This window comes from Pan paniscus, chromosome 5 (genome assembly GCF_029289425.2).
Source record: "Pan paniscus chromosome 5, NHGRI_mPanPan1-v2.0_pri, whole genome shotgun sequence".
Classification (NCBI taxonomy): Eukaryota; Metazoa; Chordata; class Mammalia; order Primates; family Hominidae; genus Pan; species Pan paniscus.
In genome coordinates, this window is record NC_073254.2 from 179,294,774 (window position 1) to 179,317,581 (window position 22,808).

The 22,808-nt window shown below is 43.3% G+C and overlaps 1 protein-coding gene across 1 annotated transcript in view; it reads left to right on the plus strand.

The window, feature by feature from the left end:
* Window positions 1–22,808, plus strand: part of FNDC1 (fibronectin type III domain containing 1) — a 102,214-nt gene that overhangs the window by 21,468 nt on the left and 57,938 nt on the right. The window contains exons 2-4 of the mRNA XM_034963178.4: window positions 6,543–6,737; window positions 9,108–9,194; window positions 9,625–9,693. Coding sequence (XP_034819069.4) covers window positions 6,543–6,737; window positions 9,108–9,194; window positions 9,625–9,693 — 351 coding nt within the window. The remainder of the gene's footprint in view (window positions 1–6,542; window positions 6,738–9,107; window positions 9,195–9,624; window positions 9,694–22,808) is intronic.

Consider the following 22,808-nt stretch of genomic DNA (forward strand, 5'->3'; position numbering starts at 1 on the left):
TTGTATCAGTTCGTTCTTACGCTGCTGTAAAGAACTACCTGAGACTGGGTAACCTATGAAGAAAAGAGATTTAATTGACTCACGGTTCTTCAGGCTGTACAGGAAGCAAGGCTAGGAGGCCTCAGGAAACTTACAAGCTTGGCAGAAAGCAAAGGGGAAGCAAGCACGTCTACGATGGTGGAGCAAGAGAGCGAAAGGGGAGGTGCCACATATTTTCAAATAACCATATCTTGTGAGACTATCATGGGACAGCACTAGGGGGATGGTGCTAAACCATTAGAAACCGCTCCATGATCTCATCACCCCCTACCTCCAACACTCAAGATCACAATTCAACATGAGATTTGGGTGGGGACACAGAGCCAAACCATATCACTATAAGAGATGGGTCCTAGGAATCAATGAATTGTCTAAGTACAGTGGGACCAGGAGTTTTGAGATCCAAAGATAACTCAAATCTATTATTTGAAGACTTGATTTTCAAATCAAATCAAATGGATTTTTAGTTACTTGAATAATTTTCTCCAGGGAATACTTGGTAGAAAAATCAAAGAAGAAATAGCATTTGTTTTTCCTGCAACTATTCCATAACTCATTAACTCAGAAAATATTTGGTTTTACCTATTCAACATTTTATTAGTGGATTTTTTTAAACCTCAGCTGTGTATTTTAACTTCATTATCTACAACGATTATGTGAGTGGTAAGCTCTGTTTCAGTGCAATCACAGAATTAAAAAATGTAAGCATGCTTATCAGTTGCTATTTTGTTTCTAAATGGTAGATGGACTGTAAAGCAAACTTAAAGTATTCATTTATTCACCTAATATTTATTGAATGCTGACTCTGAGCCAACACTTTTGGTGCTGTAGAACATTTGGCTAAAATCAGTGCATTTCAAAGTTAAAATGGAGCATATTCAAGGGAATTATGCCTGATAGAAGATGATTTTATTCTTTGTTTCTCTCTGGATTAGTCGTGCTTTTTTTTTTGTGACAGGGTCTCACTCTGTCGCCCAGGCTAGGGTGTGGTGGTACAATGATAAATCATAGCTCACTGCATCCTGCCCTCCCAGGCTCAAGCAATGCTCCCACCTCAGCCTCCCATGTAGCTGGGACTACAGGTGCACGACACCATGTCTAGCTAATTTTTTTGTATTGTTTTTATATATAGAAATGAGGTTTCACCATGTTGCTCAGACTGGTCTCAAACTCCTGGGCTCAGGTGATCCATCTGCTTCAGCCTCCCAAAGTGCTGGGATAACCTATGTGAGCCACCACGCTCAGCCATGTCATGCTCTTATAACCACCCCTGCCCCCACCTCTAAAATCTACCATCCATTCATCTTTTTCCTTTTACCTACCTTGAGAACTTAATGAAGTAACTATATGTCGTTAAAAAATTGAAACAAAACCAAGACCAAAAGCAACACTTTTAATCCAGAAAGATTCAGTTACTATTTCAAATCACAGTTTTCTCAGCATGATTTCTTATGAATTGTGTCATTATGGCATTATTTTTACCATTGATTCACTTTATTCACTGATTCTGAACCTTCCTTCTCTTTATTCTGAGAAATAGTGCTTGACAGAGTTCCCTTGAGAGGAAGCATGCTTATTTTTGTCCACCATGGATATGCCTGGACACTGAAGGATGATGCTGAACATCTAATTCAGGTGCTTGGACAGGTGGTGTTGTCTGAACCAAGATTTTGAATAATTGGATATTGAATTTCATTCTGAAAGTGTTCAGTTTGAAACTCATATTGGACCATATAGACAGTAAGGGAATATTGGTCTGGAATGGTTAGGCCAGAAATAGACATGCAGAAGTCAACAGTTTTGCTGGTAGTTGAAGCCTGTGTAGCATCCCACACTCCTCTCCCTGAAGGCTTCCTGGGATGCATCTCCCTACTTCTTGGAGCCCAGGACAGCTTTTTCAGAGCCTTCCGGTCTCTTGAGGGAGGGAGGGGAGGTCTGGGGGTGTGATGTGATTCCTTGGACAGATCTGTACCTGATGCCTTCAGGGGCTAGGTTGGTCTAGTTCCTCTCCAGACTTTAGCTTTCATCTTGATTCATAGACTTTCCTCACGGACCCAGATTCACAGAGTCTCTGAATTGAAATTGGACACGAGGAAGTTGTCTGGGTCAACAACTAAAGGATTTCTTCTGGGGTCAAAGTAGAGGTCACTGACTGGCCACCAGTGGACTGAGTCTGGCAGCTCATATGTGTATGTGTGTGTGTGTCCCTACATAGTGTTTTTTTTTTAATGGAGTTAATCACCAATTAATATACAATTGGGAGTTTTCACACAAAAATCAGGGTTTTAGCTTCTTAGAAAAAAATCCCAGAATGTCTGACAATGTGGAGCCTGGACACCTTTTGTCTGAATTTCTTTTCGTCACCAGGAACCTAAACTGAATTGTGCCTTTAGATGGAGCATATATTCTCCATAGATGTCACTTGCTGGGGGTTCACGGCCCTTGTGAGCATTTCATGGTCTTCATTACTTGTAGGCATGGTCCTTGGAGACTCCTGGATTTGATCTTGTTGGTCTTACATCCTTTCCTTCAACCATAAACCATTTAAGTGAGCACCAAGTGTGTGGGCAGCCCTGAGTGAGAAGATGAGGTATGGTGCCCCATCTACTATGATGAACAGACCCTGCAGATATTGGTCAGGTTGGCCCAGAGACCTACCGCTGGACTCAGGCTTAGTTCTGGGCTCAGCATGTCAGCAACCCCGGGGAATCTCTGGAGGCCTGTCTGTGCAAACTGAAGACTCTTCAAGGACAGACATTGAAGAGCCATTGGAATCTTGGAATCCATCTATCTAAGAGCAGTCATGGATCCATACTTTGACCCTTGAACCAAACTGGCCTCTTTGGGCCCTCTTGGATAAGTTCTGGAGTTGGTGCTAGACCAAAGTAAGACATCTAGGTGGGGATTGTGCCCTTATTTTTCATTCTCAGGCAAACCAATAGAGGTCATATTCCCCATGGGAGCTATGGCACAGAAGTGTCTAGCCTGGCAATTGCTGGGTATCTGAACGGCCACCAAAATATTATTTTGCCACTCAGTCCCCAGCAAAATATTCTTGAATCTGAGTAAAGTTTACTGGTGTGAACTGTGGAAGTGATTTTGCTGTGTTATGAAATCTTTGGAGTCATAGCAGGCTGTTACTGGCTTTCTTCTTCTGTCTGGAGCACCTTACCATCTGTCTCCACTCAAAGACAGTCTTGAATGAGGAAGGACACAGACAGGAAATTCTTTTCATTTATCCCAATTCCCTTAGGCTACAACTTAAGCTTATTTCCTCATTTTGCATCCTGTGAATATGAAAAAACATCTTGTCATGGCCCTACCTGTCATGCATGGACTGTGAAGTTTCCTCCCAATGTTCCTTCTATTGGACTCTATGATTCCTGTTGAATTGATGTTTGGGTTTGTCATTTTTCTTTACAGACCCAGTGCATGGATAGATAGCTTTAAAGAATGTATCCTGTATCACCTTCATTAGATGAGAATACTGTAAATGATTACAAAGATTCTATGATTCATTTGTCCAGCAGAGAGGATGGTCTGTTTCAAGTTTCTAAGAATACTTAAAAATAAACAAGGGACTCACTTTGTCATATTTCATCTTTATGCTATCAGAGTGCTGATTCCATAACACAGAACTCAGAATGCAACCAACAGAGCCCGAAGCCACATTCACATTCCTTATAGCTTTATTTCACGTTGAAGGATTGCACTCATGAGACCTTCAAAACAATGATCGGGAATAGAACAAACTGTCGTACTTCTAACCCCAAGGATAAGTTTTCAGTCAAGTAATCTAAGCTCACGCACATTGATTTGTGCTTGCCGGAATGACTGCTCCTTAGTTAGATGCTGGTTTGATGACTTCACTCAGAGCTGAGGCACTGCGGGTGAGAGGCAGGGCTGGAATGATGGGCAGGATTGCTTTTTATCTGGGTCTCCTGTTTGTCTTTTTGTCCAGTTCTCTCTGAGTTAGGCATGGATGAGTTAGGCATGAAGCACCAAAAATGACATCAATTTTAATATCAAAGTCAATGGGAATCCAGGAAATGAAAATATCTCATCAGGTCAAGTGTTTTGTTTAACAGGTCCAGTCTGTGTGTGGTGCGGTGGGTGGGAGGAGGAGGTTGCGATATTTGGCCTAAGGCATTTTGAGAACCTTAAATTCAGAGTTGATCTTATAAGGAGATTGACGGTAAGGTTGCCTGTAGGGTTTTGTTTCAGGGTCCCCAAAAGGCCTTTATGTTAAAAACAACCTTCATTAGGTAACTCTCTAAGGGTTAAATTGTCACTATTAGAAAGTCACTCCTCTGGTTTAAAGTTTTGTCATAAGAATGCAAATTCCTGAGAGAGAACATCACTCACTTATTCCATTCCTTCCAGAAGAGAGGGGTCGATGAAGATGCGCAGCCCAAGGTGAAGTGATTGTGGTGGGTAGGGAGGAAGAGTGCTCCCAAGAGAGGAAGATGGTGGGGGAAGGTGGGGTGGAGGGTGGTGGGGTGGTAAACAGCTCTGGGGGTCTTACAATTTGTTTTAGGATAGTATGTTTCAGTGGATATGGTCATCGATCATTGATAAGAAGAGACCAATTCCGAGGGAGCATGAGCTTCTGGCAGAGCTGGGCTTTGGAGTTGGGCAAAGCCATGTTTGTAGTTGGCTCCATCCCTGGTGTAGCTATGTGACTCAGCACAGAAATTATTCTGTGCTGTGTCCAAGGACAAATGCAAGGTATCGCAGAGAAGAACAATGAAAATATTTATAAATTGCTCTTTTCATGTGTCAGTAATAAAAGTAAATCATGTTCTGGCCTAGGTAGCTGTGTGCTGATTGAATCACTAGTGCCCAGTAGAAAATGTGACAGTATTTAGGTTTTACAGTTCTCACATTTTAGAATGTCTATTCAAGATCTCACTTTTCTTGAGGGAGATTTGCTGTAAAGAAAAGTGCGATATGTATATTCATTCATTTATATTCTTCCTTGGGAGAAACACTCAACCATGAGCTTCCATTTGTAGTTTTCGGATATCTTGTTTTGCTTCTACACACCTTTTAGTCAGTGTGAAATGTTGGATTCCTGGGAATGATTCCTGCTGAAGTTGCTTGTAGGTAAGGAAAGGTAAATGAAAATTAAAGAAGAGTAACCACTATTGCTAATTTTAAATGCCTAGAAAATGATTGGTGTCTTCATAGTCTTCCCAACTCAAAATTTCCCAAAGAGCATGAGCCTACTTACCTGTGATTCCTCCCTCACAGGTTTACAGGAACCTCACCTCTGGAGTTGGGAGGGAATGCTTTGTAGATTTTTATCCATACCCTAACATCATGCTTCCGTCTCCAGAATAGACATTCTTTCTCTAACGCTTCAAAATCCTCAAATTCATACTCTTCTTTCATCCCTTGAATTTCTCTAAGGAGTTCTTTCCCTTGCTAATCATTTTACTCCAGAGGCAATGGGCAATTTTGGGAGGAGTGATGTGTGTTAGAATTATCTATGTTTATTCTGTTCAGAATTTTCATCCAATATTAAAATCACATACTAACTCACATATGTGTCATCACTAAACATGCTCCTTTTCTTTTCTTCTTCCCTGAGACTCCAAATGCGTTTTTCTTAAAGTTACTGTTTAAAGGTTGTTGGTTTTGTTTTTAGGTTGCTTTTTTCTTTCTTGCAGCATGCTTTACTCAATAGTCAGTTTCAGTTCCAGGTTTGCCCTAGATTTGTTTGACTGTTGCTTGAATATTTCACACACATTTATATTATGTTGCATTACAATATCAGTTACATAGTGAGTAGAGAGATTTTGTTTGACAAAATGTTATGTTTCACTTTAGTAATTTTGAAAATGAAGTGAATTTCTTCGGAACCTCGTAAGTCAAGATAAAAAAGTGATTGTACTTGGTACTAACTTGTTTTTCTTCTGGAACACAATATGGAAACATTTAAATTAGACATATGCAGATAGAACCAGAGTTTTACTCGCCCTTTAAGCTGTTGATGATCTTGGTTTGTTTTCTTTGTGGAAATGAATGCTTCTGTTATCTCACTTAGAATACAATGGATATTTTTCTTAATCAGGACAGTTTTATGCTGTTCTCTCCGAGACGTTTAAAGATTGTTCAACTGTACCACACAACATACTAATAACTTATTTACTATATAAATGCTACTGGAGAGTATGGCAAATTACTAATTTGTTATTCTGTCACTAGCAAGACAGTGTAATCAAGCCAGACAATGCCTAGAGTTTATATTGATTTATTTCCCTTTTGGTTTAAATTTACCACCCACAGTTATCCAAAATACACGAAGGCCTGTGGGTTTGGTATATTTGTTTTGTTGTCATACTGTAATGCTGTGCAAATACATGACTATCCTTAAAGTCTTTCGGATCATACTGATTAAACGTCATTTATTGTTTTCCTAACAATATCAAAGACGATTAAAAAAACTCGTTTTCCCAATCTGTCATTGCCATGAGTTGATAGTTGCGCTGTTTACATAGTTGACCACCCACTGAAGCCAAGGCATGTGAAACTGCTGTCCACTAAAATGGGCCTGAAAGTCACGTGGGACCCACCCAAAGATGCTACCAGTAGACCTGTGGAGCATTACAACATTGCCTATGGGAAGTCACTGAAAAGTCTTAAATACATCAAGGTGAATGCGGAGACATACTCCTTCCTTATTGAGGATGTGGGTAAGTGACACTCTGATCTTGTTCCCAGTCAGAATTAACTGTGCACCAACATTCTCAGTTGCATTCTTAGGATGACTGTGAGACAACCCATGGCTGGGCTCAAGGTCCCTTACGGTTCTTTGGGAATGGAGAGCTGAGTTCTGAGATGCTTGTCGGAGGCTGCTGTTTGACAGCCGGCGTGGGGCACTTGGGCTTCCCCATCCGTGCATGTGAACTCAAGTATTCCTGTTTCCAAACTGATGCAGCAGATGAATTTTAGTTTCTGAATGTGTTTTCAGAAAGTAGATTGATGCTTTTTTGCTTCATAGAAACTTGACTGCTAGACAACTGAGTGGGCTGATCTAGAGACTTCGAACTTATATGCCATTTTATAATCAGGGATTGGGCAAGTCGTATGTCCCTGCAGATGTGGAATACGTTATGCCTAGCCACGTCTGGTTGAAGATGTAACACTTTGCCCCATTTAAATTTGACTTTAACTTGATTCTGGAGGTTTGGAATATTTGAGATTTTGCCTCAATATATTTTGTCTTATTAAGTGCAGATGTAGTTGGTTTTGGGCTTAGGCTTCGAGCTGCCTCTGAATCCTCTGTCTTCTATTTTTGATTCCAGTAACCTAAAGCCCCATTGATTCTTGAACCATGTCATGGCCCAACATTAAGATGGATCATTAGGAAGGAAGAGAAGTCAGCATTTAGGAAACAGGTCTCCTCTTGTGCCACCTTAGCACTTTGATCCTTTAGTGGATCATGGGCTCCTCAGCTTTGGTCCCCTGACCACAGCTGACCACACTTAGTCCTTCTCCACCTCCTGCATTTGACATCACGCTTCCTGGGTAACAGAGCAGAAAGTGTATAAAAGGGAGATGAAGGAAGACAGACTCCCTTCCTCATGGCTTCAGCTAAATGTCCATTTCCCTTAATCTCTTCCACATCACCTTGGCTCCCCAAGTCCAGCTGTGAAGTTAAATGGAGATTCTATCAGATCAAAAGTGTGAGCAGATCATATCTGCTTGCTCAAACCTTGGGTTGTTATGATGGCTGCAGAGAAGAAAAACATGTGAAAAGAGAGTCGTAGAGCTCACTAAAAAACAAATAGTATCTCCCAGACAACTTTCTGATGAGTTAACTGTATGGGTATCAAACACATGTGGATTAAATTTCTTTGAAATACAAACAAGCTCAGAGTAAAGAGAGAAAGTGTCTGGCGAAGCATGATTTTGCATTCTGTCTGACCCCCGGGCATTTCCCAATTAGCCTGGCGGGTCGTGCCAAACCCTGAATGCCACCAGGCCCTGCCACAATGAGACAGAAGTCACACCAGTCTTGATCACAGCAGGCATCCCAGGGGGCATCAGCCAGGCTTCTGTTCATGGGCCTCTGGCTTGAGGACTGAGTGAAGTTTTGTTATAATAATGCTCCCTACTTTGAGAAATGTCATTGTCATTATGACCTTTGACAGAACTAACCCTCACCTCTCCAGCTCTCGTCCCCTGAAATACCCACAGACTTTCATCTCTTCAAGGAATTGGTACCCCACTCACCTGTCACAAGAGAGTGATTCATTTTCAGGAAACCTAGTACTTAGTAGGGTTTTACCTTGCAGAGCTACACGTTCAGGGTGCCCTCCCTTGTAACACGGGTCTTCATTTCCTTTCCCATCCCATCAACTTTAGGAGCGCAGCCTAAGAGACCTCTGCTATTTGGCCTTGACCCCTAGATGAAAGTCAAAAAGTGAAGCCCAGTTATGTCAAGATTAGCATTTCCAAGACTCCAGGATATATATATTTTTCTAGCTTTTTGTTGGAATGGTCAAAAACAACATGCAGACATAGTAAGGGGAATATTTTATTGTGAAAAGGAGAAAATTTCATGAAGCTTTATGTATTGCAGTGAAGATTTCCCATGTGCTACATTTTATGGGTTACATTGACATTTCTTATTATTTTCTGGAGATTTTCATTTGGAGCCTCTAATGGGGAAAGATTATTAGTAGTGACTGACAGTGTATGTTCAAATGCCTATTTAGTGGACAAGGAGTTCCTGTTTCCTACATGGATTTTACATTAAAACCTTCAAAAGCTCTTTTTGTTGAGTGTTGATGAATCCAGGTTTATTACACATGGCATGTACCTTGTATGAAATAAAGTTTATGTTCTTTGGGTCATGTGTTTTTCAGTTGCATGAGAAGAATGTTAGTGATTTTAATTTAAAAAAAGAGAGACATCTATCATTATGCTTGTCACTAAATTTGGATTTTTGTATTTGGTTATAACTGGTATAAGGAAGATGGTTATGCATGGTTAGTGAGTGAAACTGTGTCATTCTTGGAGATCTGAATCGGTGGCTTGATATGAACCGTATGTTTCAGAGCCGGGGGTAGTGTACTTTGTGCTGCTTACTGCAGAAAACCACAGTGGAGTGAGCCGTCCTGTTTACAGAGCTGAAAGCCCACCTGGTAAGTCCTATCTAGAATCAGAGGCTGTAGTGTTGTTACTTAGATTGGGAGAGACATCCCTCCTTGCTTCTTCCAGTAAATATAAATTTAGAGTTATTAAATAATTTTTGAACAAGAACTTTTTAGACTTGTATAGCAAGCTGACAGATTGAAAAGTGGAAGAGGCTTATCCTTTCTTTTAAAATAGTTTTAATGTAGGTTATTAGCATTTCATCCAGACGTTTTGAATACTTACTGAGTAAACCATGTGTAAAAGACCTAAAATATGTATTGTCCGTAAAGCTGAGGTGTCCAGTCACTAATATGGGCTGAGCAGATCCTTTTGAAGATGGTTGAAAAGATCATTTAATTATACATTATGGATGCACTGTAATGTGGAAAACCCAACAGTCCTCGTTTCTAACTATCAAGTTGCATTTCCCTAATTTAGGAGGTGAATGGATCGAGATTGATGGTTTTCCCATTAAGGGTCCAGGACCATTTAATGAAACCGTCACAGGTACTACTTCCTCCTTCATGTCAGATTCATGTTTTCACTGAAGCATCGTCTCACAAGAGAGTTGTGCTTCCGTCACACACATGTGCTCACAAACCTTCACTGAGTTCCCATCGCTAAACTAACACACATGCCACACAGTCTTGGTCAATCTGTTCCGCATCCAATGAACTAGACTGTAACCAGTGTTGCTTATTGTTCACCGTTCTTTCATGTTCTCGCGTGGGGAAGTGTCTGCGTCTACATCTGGGGATATTGTTGCCCTCTTCATAGGCAAATATGGTGGTTGAGATGGCAGTACTGACCAGATTAGGATATTTATAGCTCTTCTACCAGTGAATCAATGAATGGGGTCCCCCCAAAATAGTGGTTTTTATGGGCTAACATGTTGCTTCAAATCTTGCTTTTTTCTTACGACCTTGGGATATTTTGTGATATGTTAGACGACTTACCTTCCATCTCTGCTCCATATTTGTGTATCTGTTTGTTTTCTCATTTGGATGTTGATGTTGTCTGGTCATATTGTTTTACTTACTGAGAAAAGTGTTGACATTTCTTGTGTGTTTCTTGAATATATTTAATTGATGGTGAAACAATAATGTAAAATGAATGCAGTTATTTCAGAGTGTGGTTGGGTAATATCTCAAAAGCACTATGGTGAGGAGCTGTGTTTTATTTTCACGTGCCGTGTGTTTAAATATATCAATCTGGAGTTGTTGTTGACAGGAAGGTGAGTATGATGAAACCAATGACGCTTATCTGCTTTTCAGACCAGATTTGATGGTGTAGGCGGTCTTCACAGTGCATGCTATATGAAAAGGGGGTGGAAGAACAAAACATCAGAAAAGAAAACTGGCTTTTGGGGAGAGACTAAGTGTTCTTGTTTGAATGACTATGAGGTGCTGCAACAGAAATGTCTTGTAGCTGATTTGAGAAGAGAGAATGGAAGTTGGAAGAGGGAATTAAGAACGAGACATGGACTTAGGAGTCATGCTATAGGGCAAAAGTTGAAGTAGAGAGCTCATGAGTGGCTGAGGATTAGCAGAAAGAAGATCAGAAGGCCGGGAATCAAACCATGGAAATACAGTAAAATGGTCAACAAGTTAGTACAGCTAGCAAGTGTGCAAAAGAAGAAAAGGTGTTTATTTTCAGAGGTTGTTTACCTCTGAACACACACACGTAAACAGACACGTATGAACCTCTTACTGATGGATGTTTGTGCCTTGCATTTGAATCTTATATTTTGTGTTTTAAATAAGCGTTTTATTTTTACATCCTTCCTGATACAGTTTTTTGAATGACAATAGCTTTAGAACAAGTGATTTTCTTGCTTTTTCAGAAGTAGTTAATTTCTTATGCCCTCTTTAATAGTGTGTGTGCACACACGTGTATGACCTTTCTGAGTAAGTAAGCAGAAACCCTGGGGACCAGGGATCAGACAGCCGTGTTCCAGCTCATTATTGGTTGTATGTATTGTGAGATTATTGAACTTCTATCTGCAGCAGGCTTTGCAGGCCCTGGTTGCCAAACCACTCTGCTATAATACATGATGTTTCATTTGTCATACATGGTGATTAAAAAAGATACCAGAAGAAACTGCTGGCTCAAACCACTTGAAGCATGTAATATAAAGCAGAACTTAAAACAACAACAACGACAACAACAACAAAAACCAGGAATATCCAGAATGCACAGACTAGGTTAAAGTACTTCACAAATTACATTTCATTGTTAATAAAAAATAATAATTTATGTGAAATTATCAGTAAGTGATCACCATGTATCTATACCTTTTGATGAGGCTTGGAAAATATGATCTGCTATTATTCCGAGAAATTGTTAAATATATGATAATCTTGCCAAACAAAAGAAGTATTCAGAATTCCCTGTCTTCATTCAAAGAGGAATTTGCCTTCAAAAATGCAGACATTAGCATGGGCACCTGGTGTAAGGCCCAAAGGGATTCACTTTAGTGCTTTGACTGATAGGGTCTCACGTCCTTCCTGTGTTTTATTAGAAACCAGAGGAATATCCATTCTTTTAAGCTGCGAGAAACAATGGCTGCAGTTCTGATTCCAGAAGACCTCCTTTTGCAGGCTTACAGCTATCTCAACTGAATTGTCTTTACCTAAAAATAGGACTTTAGTTATTTAATTCATTTATTACAGGCGGAGGTCTAGGTGTTAGAGATACAAGCTAGACAAGGGATCACCTCAATGAAACTTATATTCCAATGAGAAAGAAAGATAACAAACAAATATGCACAAAATGATGCATATAATCTATTAATTTGCTGGGGCTGCCATAACAAAATGCCACAGACTGGTGGCTTAGAAAACACAAATTTATTTCTCTTGATTATTGGGTCTAGAAGTCCAAAGTCCCGATGTTGGCAGGTTTGATTTCTCCTGAGGCCTCTATCCTTGGCTTGTAGATGGTCACCTTTTTGCTGTGTCCTTGAATGGCCTTTCTTTGTGAACATGCATCCTTGGTATCTGTGTGTCCACATTTCCTTTTTATAAGGTCACTAGTCAAATTGGATGAGGCCCCAGCCTAATGGCCTCATTTTAACTCACCTCTTTGAAGACCCTATTTCTGAATATGCTCACATCTGAGATACTGGGGTTAGGACTTCAACATATGAATTTGGCAGAGGAGGCACAATGCAGCCCATAACACAATCATGAATTATTTTAAAAATAAGCAGTACTGTAATATAGAATAAGCAGATGGGAGTGAGGGTTTGGGAGCCTAGGAGACACTGATAAGATGGTGGCACCAAGTTGAGATCGTAAGAGACTGTAAGGGTGAAGCCATGTGGGGAGGAGGAGGAGGACCATGCCAGAGAGTCCTGGAATTTGGGCAAGACTTAAGCAATTCCCAGACTGGTCAGTCGTCCAAATATGAAACCTCTCAGCACTCAGGAAATGACAGGACTGAGCGAGAATGCGGCACGAGGGCAGCAGTTTTGGCTCCTCTTGTGTTGCTCATCTCACTTCTCCGAGCCGGAAAGCTTTCTTTGTACTTAATGCAGAATCCCTCTTGCTGGGATGGAAACCTGTATCCTCTTGTTCTGTCCCCAGGGAAGAGATGTCACAAGTCTGTTCATTTATTGGAATACTGTTATGGAGCTTTTCTGCAGACTTCTTTTCTGCAAGTTGTTTTGGCTTTTTTTCTGTAACAGGATCTGGGTAACCTGGCAGTGCAGAGCCAGGCCCTGGGGGTCAGGACAGGGACACAGACACATCCCCACTCTGCTACCCGCCAGCCTAGGGCCTCAGCCCAGCTAGTTAGTCAGCTTTTGTCAAACTCTTCATTTGGGAAACAGTATTAGGTTCTGGTTAAGTATAGTTCTGAATATGATCATATCTATTTAATCATTTTTAAGGTTTTTCTAAAAATCAAGTCCTCTGTGCTTTTCTCAAGTTTTGGAGCCTAAACTAGGCCTAGTACTGAAATCAAAGTCTAATTTCTGCCTCATTTTTCTTTACATTATATTTTAGTTTGTGACGCTTGCTCATTTTTTTGGACAAATGATAGCTTGGACTCAAGTTCAACATAGAGTCCACAATTACTCCTTGGCCATTTCCAGATGATGCTGCGTGACAATCGCTTGTGGACCAGACATTCCCTTATCTTGGTCACCCACAGACTTCCAGGTTGCTCCCTAAATCCAGCAACTTCAGGCACTTGCCGCATAGTGGGTCTGTATTCCAGGCATCCATGACAATGACCCATTTGATATTCTCACCTCCTGGCTCTAACTGCCACCTCCCCTCATGGAGTTAAAGTTACAGATAGAGTTGATCCCTTCCAAAATCTAGACTCCTGGAATCCCCATCTGATCACCATCATCTCACTTCCTCAACACCCTCACGTCAGAAGCTTAATTTCAGACCATAGTAGACTTTGGACCTGTAGACCCTTCCCAGCTGCAGCGTCCAGAAGCTGCCACTGTCCTGTTTCTTCTTTACTTTATCCACGTCCCATCATTCCAACCACACTCCACATGCAGATCTGCCCCCGTCATTTCAGCGGCCTCACTGCTGCAGCGCTGCCTCTGCCCGTCGCTCTGCCAGGACCCCCAGCTATCTAGCTTTCTCTGTCTGCCATGCTGATGGCTGGGCTTTGTGAGACAGATGAAGAGCTGATCTGATCTGAGTTACAACAGCTTGTCAGAGCTGGTTTTCTCACTTCATCCAGGTCCTCAGTGCTGCTTGGCCACTTCCTGATTGTCCTCACACAGTTTCCTTTCTTTATGCCACAGTGGCTAGTCCAAAATGTCACCACTGTGCTCCAGCCCATTTCCTGGCCTGGCTTCCTTTCACTTCTAGTAGGTGACTTGCTTCCTGCTTCCCTGGGGGGATGAAGGTTTCAGCTGACATTGCCCCTCTCCCTTCTTCTCCCTCCTGAACCCTCACTGCTCCCTGCCCTCCTGCTGGTTCTAAGGAAGGGCTGTTGTCACCTTCTCTTTAAGGCTGACTTCATCTACATCAGTTTCTTGGAAAGCATGGTAGACCTGAGGGCAGATCTGGGGTGGGATTCATCTTTGGATCCCTCCCAGTGCCTGGTTCAGAAAGTTGATACCTACTGTTGAACTAATTATTTGATACCAAAACAATGAAACTATGAAAACATGAAAAAACAAAGTTTGGCATTGTAAAGATTTCTTATCTAGCACTCTTTTCATGGGCATAGCTACAGATTGATGGGACATGTATACCCCAGACTTGTATTTTGGCCTTTTCTGTCAGTATTTCATCAAAATGAGCACCAATTTTCAGGCATATGATCTTGCCGGTTTATTTAAATATGACTGATGTGGAAGTTGAAAACTCTAAACCTAGTGTCTTGAGATGGCTGTCTCTCCAATCTGCTGATTCAAGAGCATAATTAATCCACCAAACCATAATCTCGACACTGTTCACCTCTGAACACCTGGCTCCGGCTCCAGGTTCAGGCCCTGACTAGCTCTCAGCCATCAGCAACTCCTGTCTTCCAAATACCAGATTTCTCAGCTATGAAATGATGGGATTCAACAAGAGGCTTCTAGGTTCCTTTCTAAGAACTTTCTTAGGCTCCAAAGTTCTTTCTAAGGTTCCAAGTTTCCTTTTAGTTTTGAAATGTCATGAATCTATGAGGCTGAGTGGACGGATTCCACTTTTAATGAATGATGCTAAGCTTTGTGAGCAGTAGAAAACCATTTGTCATACTGAACAAATGGCTGTTTTCCTATTTTTTTTACCCTACTTTGAATGTTTTAGGTCATTGCATTCAAAAGTCATATTAGTGAAGGAAGAAATGCTAAATTGTAATTTCTGCATTTTGAGAATGTACTTAAAACACACCAAAGGTACACAGAAGAAAGACTCATCCCCAGTGATAATGCTGGAAAGCACCTCTCCCAGGGCCCCCTTGTTGGGTGTCCTCCCCTCTGTTTGCAATGGTGGAATTCTGCTGAATGAACCAGTGGAGATGGCGACGTCAACTTATTTAAACTGACATGTGTCATTGGCACTTGGTGCAAAAGGTGCCGGCAGAGTAAACCAATAGGCAAAGCAAGGGCTCCACCAGATATTTCTGCAGCCAGGCAGTGGAGCTGCTGTGCACCAGACTCGTGCTTAACATGTACCCAATTCAAAATCAAGGAATTAATTATGAATCAAAGACTGCCTTCTTTCCAAGTACAATTTCAATCAAAGCCTTTGGCCAATGGGGAATTAATGCTGTCTGTGGCATTACTTTCACAGTAGCTTTCTCATGCAGTTATTAGTTTTATTTACTGTGCACTTCACAGGACAAAAGTTCATGGCCTGGAAGGTGAGCTCCTTAACGGCAGGGTGCTTTGATTTACTCATCTTCCTATCTCCAGAGCCTGGGGCAATTGCACAATGGGTGCTCAGGAGACGTTTGTTCAGTGGAAATGCATTTGGCGGTTGCTTCTGCCCCATACCTGTGCTTGGTAGAGGAGTGGGCATTGACAAGAGTGTTGACAACAGCTGGGGCTTGGATGTTGCAGAGGTGCCTGTGAGAAGATTGGGGTCACCTCTGTCTAGTTCAACGTTGATTCGGGGGGTTCTGGGCAAGCCCGTTTGTTGAACTCAGATTGGTGCTACCATTAATCAGAGATTCTATTTCCTGTCTTTTGCTACTTTGAGGGCCTGGGCCAAAAAAAAAAAGATGTGTGCATCTGTAAACTGGAATTCTTTGGGCTGGCTGGTCTATGAAGATGAGGTGTTTGCACAGCCAGATCCATGGGCTGTGGGGTGGCCTGCCCACTACTCCCTCCCAAGGAAGTACTGCCCCAGAACGAGCCCTTCCATCTTAAGGGCTTGGATCTCTTCATCCGAGTGCTCGTTTCAAAGCTGCCTCTCATGTTAAAATATAGCTAGACTTTGCTAGTTGTAGAGCCCATTCTTTAGGTAATAAAAATGTGGGAGACAGAGGTTTGTGTGAGAAGCTGTTTGACTCCATTTAGCCAGATATCCCTGGGGAGAAGCAAAGGCCTCAGGAGTCCCTGCTGGCACCTCCCCCACCCCAGCAGAAATGCCATGGAAGGGAGGCAGGAAGGAGCTAGCTGGCCAGAAAAGAGATTGATTGGGCACAGCCTTCTCCTACCTTTGAGCTGAAATCACAGGCATTTCATGTGAAGACGCAAGCAGTGGGGGTGAGGCCCTTTCTGAGGACACCAGGATGTGTGCTTATTTCAGAGGCTGATGAGCGACTGTTCCGACTGTGAGGGGCGGGGGCTCTGGGAAGGTGGGAGATGGGTGGTCCCTGCCCGTGCCACCTTGCATGAAGCACTTGCCTTCAAGTCCTGGACTTGCCTTCCAGTCCTGGAAGAACCTACAGTAGTTTAATAAAACCTAATACTTCTGATGAGGCCAGCATCTTGGGGTTCACTTGCTGCTTTCTGATTGATATCTGGGCTTTTCTCTGGATGTCTGTGAGAAAAAGAGGGCAGGTGTGGGTCTGTGATACCTCTGAGAGGGGAAGCAGCTTTTGTGGGACCCTTGCAAATTCAGATATTAATCCTGAAAGGAAGCACTTTCCTTTTTAAACTTATCAACCTACTCATATATTGTAATTGGATCTTTCATTTGCAAGGGAAGCCAATGTGTGTGTGTGTTGCAGAACAGTTAAAAATTGAAGTAACCAATAGACGTTCAACAAAACAAGGTCCTTGATTGCCAGAAAACAACTGCATTACTTACCATTCTATTCCCAAAGGAAACAAATACAGAAGAACTTTAAACTAAAACAAACAACCCCGACAAATCAAAACTCTTTGAACTGACGTCTGGTGTTAAATTTTCCTAAGAATATTTAACACTCCTTCTCTTCGCTTAGAGGCTATGAGGCCATCTCTGTGTTATACTGTGGGGATCCAGCCATTAAGATTGGAAAAAGATTATTGCTTTCTTTGCTTTCTGTGGCCCTCATGAATCCTGTAGGGGAACGGCTGAGAACTAAAGCACCACGAGATGGATCTAGAGTAGATGCTTCTAATGACTCTATACACTCACGCCAATAATGGAGGAAACTTTCATATCCAGTCCCCCAAAGAAGCTGCCTGATCCTTCCACACTGTGTTGGTGGGGATTGGGCTGGGGATGGGGAGTGAGTGAGCTGGGCTCAGGGTAGGGCTGACCCCAAGCTGCTGTTGCAGATGGCACAGCGATGTCTACATCAGAATCATAAGATGGCTGAAGAGGGCAACTGGTATTGGTCTTCTGGGTCTAGAGATGAGCTACGGCCACAGATGGGTCACAGAGACTCTAGCCTTGCCTACGCAGTGGTAGGATAAGGGAAAGATTCCCCTCAAAAGGCTTATGATCTATACAAATTGAGAGCCATATCCATGCAAGCAACTGTAGAACCTCTTAATTCTTGTGGTCGTGGGAAGGGCTTCATGGCCATCCGGTGTAGAGCTCTTCATGGTCACTAATGCAGTGGATGACCACTGTCTTGGCATTCGGCAGCCCAGCACAGCCTCAGACCCGTACTGTGAAACTGACAGCACAAAGTAGTTTTTCTTGATATTCATAGCACTCCACTAGGATCAATACCAAAGTCAGCTACTGACTGACATTTTGGGTGACATCCTGAAGCCACTGCCATACCTGTGATTCTCAGGGCTTCTCAAACTGGGATCCCCAGAACTTGGGAGAACGTGACACAACTAAGATTCCATGAAGGCATAAGGTCAATGGACCATGTCCAACAGGGAGAATTTTCCTGATGGCCAGGCATTCAAATGTTATTTTTAATTTTTTTTTTTTGTTTTGAGACAGAGTCTCGCTCTTCTCGCCCAAGCTGGAGTGCAGTGGTGCAATCTTGGCTCACCGCAACCTCTGCCTCCCGGCATCAAGCGATTCTCCTGCCTCAGCCTCCTGAGTAGCTGGGATTACAGGTGCATGCCACCACGCCCAGCTAATTTTGTATTTTTAGTAGAGACGGGGTTTCTCCATGTTGGTCAGGCTGGTCCCAAACTCCCAACCTCAGGAGATCTGCCTGCCTCGGCCTCCCAACGTGCTGAGATTACAGCCGTAAGCCACCATGCCCAGCCTACTTTTAATTTTTAAACAAACACTAAAATATTATGGAGTAGTCTACAAAATGTAAATGCAATTTTGAGATAAAAATGAAGATTAGGAATGAATTTCCACGCTCCAGGCTTTTGGAGCGGGGGCGGGGGGGCGGCGGGGGGGATTCATTCTCTCTGCTGTTAGATAGACTTTGGTGAGAAGTTGGAAGAAAGCTTAGTTAAGTGACAGAGTGAATCAGCATTTCTGTGAAACAAACAACACAAACTCTTTGAAATGGAGTGGCCCCAGGATAGCTTAAAGATTTTACTTTGCACCTGAGACAGTCCTGATGGATTTAGGGTACCCCGCTTGGGGGCACAGATGCTGGCAGCCTTGCACCAGCATCTGACAGCAAAATCCCTTTCTTGACTCCATGTCAAGTGGCATTTCCTGGGGCTTCCCGATTTGATGACACCCAGGATGTCAGGCAGGATCCTGGAAGGCAGGAAGCCAGAGTCTCTGAAATATTGGATGCTTGCTGTGGGCAGCAGAAATCTCGAACTGAAGGTGGTGATGTTGTCTGGTTTGTCTTGAAAGTTAGTGTAAATGCTTTATAAAGGTTCTTTGGGCTTCCACGATTCATGACATTAATAATTGGCATTGATTAGCTCAGGGGAGATCAAGGTCCTTTCCCTTTCTTTTTCTTTCTCTTTTTCATCCTTTTTTTTCCTGCTTTTAATACCTCTTCTCTTCTTCCAATCCCTGAAAATGCAGCAAGAGTTTACTGACTGCAGGGGTTGGCTGAGGGGTGCTCCTCTGGCATCTCTGGAGGAAGCAGTGTGTTGCTGTCCTTAGTGTGCTGGCCAGATGCTTGACTCCTCATCAGGGGTCTTTCCCAGAGCACTAGACACTTACACATTTAAGAGGAATAGTGCACTGAGCAGATCTTGATGGGACAGATGGTGCTGACGCCCCCTGAAGAGCAGTCAGGTCCTTGGGAACTGTGCCAGCTTCTCTGTAAGCGGGGCACATGCACATCTTGCCAGGGCGTCCTGGTGCTGCCCACCACATCCTTCGCCAGTGGGATTTGGGAGGCACCAAGAGGACCTTCCCCTGGAGAAGGCGTGATGCTGGTGCCACACATGGCTACTGGTGACACCAACTCTGCAACCACCATGAGCTTCTCAACAAGAGCTGCTACGGAGAGAGCTAGGGCTACCGATCCGACAGATGGGGTGCGAATTCTGGCTTCGGCTTCCTGCTGTCTGGTTTTGAGATGTTCCCTTAGCCTTTCTGAGGCTCACTTCTTTGGTCAGCAGATGGACTGTGATTGGGTGACTTCAAGGATGGCTGCCAAGTGCCCTTTCTCCTTACTGTTAACTAGCTGGGCCTAACCAAATATCACAGAAAACCAGTACATAGTTACAAGTATTGAGGCTGCTTATGGGAGAGAAAATATGGCATTAAAGAGGGACTTTACAGTAAGTATTGCAAATATTGGGTATGTAGAAGAAGAGTACTGTAAATCAATTCAAAGGTGTTTCAGGAGGGTTATGTGTCAGAACTTGCACAGGAAGAACGAGCCTGTGGTGGATGCAGGCTCGGGTGGCGTTTGCTGGAGCTCACCAACTTTGGAGATGTCAGGCAGCACTGGGCCTGGGCATGAGCTGGGGTCAGAGAGTTCAGATGCAGAGTATGGCCAACAAAGCTGATGTCCTGCCCCCATCTGGCTATCAGCAGCCGACCTTCACTGCTCCCGGACACACATTCTCACCCCTTTCCCTGCCCTCTCTTTCTTCTTCCTCTCAGGCTTCTCACCTCTTCCTTATCAAGCTTCTTCATCAGGAGTGCACAAAAGGCCTGGTCCTGATGGAGGTGGGAGGCCAGGGTGTGTTTTCACCTGGCCAGGTGCTTCTGGTGCACACTGAACTTTGAGCACCATGGCTCTGGCCTAAATGGCTGGACACCCCCTGACCCCCACCCCCCACGTGCAGACTGGTGTCCACAGTTATAATGGAGGCTGGTGCTGGGGATGGTGGGGCAGCTGCCTGGGGTGAGGTGGGTATTTGAAGGCCCGTGAGCATCAGGCCTGCTCTTTCAGTCACGGGGATAGAGATCAGGACCATCTTTGTGAAGTTGGTGGTCAGCGCAGTGGGGTGTCAGATCGGTCAGTGGGACAAACCAGACAAATTGCGGCTCTTCAAGGCTGTAGATGGAGTGAAACCTCACATTCTGCTGGGAAGTGAGCATGTCCTGCCAGGAAAGACCTGGGCCAACAGAAAGTAGCCGCCAGACAGCTGTGGTCATGTGTTCTTTTACACCAATGAAGAGAGGGATTTCGAGTGACTGATAATTGCTAGATGTTGATGAAGATGAATAACGCTCTTCATCTGGCTATAGGCAACCTCATATTTGAAAAGATTTTCAATGTAAAGGGTCCTTGGCAATAAGCCCTCTCTTTTGCTCACATTTGGTTCTTTGAAACATTTTTTTTTTTAGTGCCCCTGTATGCAAGGCCTGGTGGTAAGCTCTGTGATACATTCACGGCTTCCATTCTGAAGGGGGTTACCCACTCAGGTAGTGAATCTAGTAAGTGAGGGATTTCATTTTTGTCAGGGCCACAAACACAACTAGTGTGCTTAATACGGCATATGTCAGGTATGGCACCGAATGCTTTACATGGTTATATTACAAAGTGCATATGCTGTGCACTATTTTACAGAAGAAACTGAAATTCAGAGAGAAGTCTAAGCCACATAGCCTGTAATAGATTCGATTCAGACTTTGACTTCAGAGCCTGTGACTTCAAGCCCAATTCAGAAGCTACCAAGTTTAACTAGCATAGAATGGGTAAAACATCATATTGAATTTTAGATTATTTTCTTTGTAAAAAGAAGAGATTTTGATTCTATACAACTTCAGAATATTTGCCAATTTGCAAAGCCAGTGGCACAAATCCGGAGAAATACTTGAATCCTGTCTGGTTTCTGAGGTCTACTGCAATCTGGATGGTAATTGTTTCACCCAGGGGACCTGCCAAGTGGGTGACATATCATTAGTTGCCGCAGGTCTTCTGTTGTCAGCCAGTTCTGAGTGCAATTCACCTGATTATGTTGTACCAACAGCAGTTGAGGGAATGTGTCCAGCCAAGTTTGAAGTACATTCAGCGCTGGTGGATGCCAGCTCCATTACCCTTGGCGGTTGTGACTTCCTGTTTTCAAGATAAAAGACTTACACAGATTTATTAGAGAATTTCAGAAGGCTTTGGTGAGGCTATCACATACAGCCCAGAGAAAACACTTAAGTAGTTTAATTGCAAATGAATTTGAACCATATGGCTAGTTTTCTTAATATGCACATCAGTTTAAAAGAGGATTACCAGATGATCTATCAAAGATGTTTGATGGTATATATAACCCAGAGTATTAAAGAAAGGAAAATTTCAAAATACTTGAAAAAAATGGGGTTGGTTTTTCTAAACCCAAAGATTTGAAAGAGAGACAATTGTGTTTAGAGGGAGGACATTCTCACTTCACTCTGGTTATTACCGAGACAGCGAGCTCCGTGTTGTCTAGGGAACAGTTCTTCCTGGGTGGTCTTTGGTGACAGTCCTTCTCTTGTCCGTTTGCTACCTGCTGAGAATACTTTTTGTTATATGTAATGCCTACTGGGCAAAGCAGTCATGTGTTTATACCCTGAAGGGAGCCTGTTGGCTCAAATCCCTTGTTTCACATTCATTAGAAGAGGTTGGGAGGTTGGTGGGATGGCCCATGGGGTAAGGAGGAGCTTAAATGAAAGGGGCATCATGGAAAGGGGATGAAACTGGGAATCAGAATGGCTGAACTCAGGTCCCTGCCTGGCCCTAAACAGCTATGTGACCGTCTGTCAGCTACTACTTCCCCTCTGTGCGCCACAGTTTTCTCATGGGGGTGATGAATCTATCCTACTTACCTTGGAGCTGTTCTAAGGACAGCTAGATGAACTATGTGAGAGCTTGCTGCAGAGTGAAACATTCCATAAAATAGGGGGATTGCAAGAGCCAGCCTCAGCTCTGTCCCCAAAGCTGTTCAGTGGGCCTGGTCTCATTCTAGGTTGGACAGCAAGGCCAGAGCCTGGAAGGGGGAAGCGTGTGCAGCGAGCAGAAAGCTGTTGTCCCTGCTGTTGGGGTGTGTGGCTCATGTTTAGTGAACCTGGCATGGTGCAGGACAGAGCCACCGGCATACACTGCAGGCAACAAGCTTGTGCCATCTGTGACCAGGCTCCTTGTCCTTGGAACTTCACTCCTGACTCCTCAGGGACCCCGCCCCTCAGGAAATTTCAAAGACCTTTTAAAAAATTTTTATTGAAGCTTATTACGGTTGAGTGTCAGGGATTGCCGAGTCAGAATTGGTTTGTCCTGGAACAGAGAACTGCCATCCTCCCCAGGGCCCAGCAGGGACACTGTGACCCCCAGTATCAGTTTCCATCCCCAGACACACGGCTGGGAAGGTCTCAGGACTGGAGCAGAGTTCAGGGCAGAGGATGCTGTCTCTGCTCAATGATTTATGTTCCAGCTGACTCACATAAGACCCGTGTGTGTGTTCTCAGTAG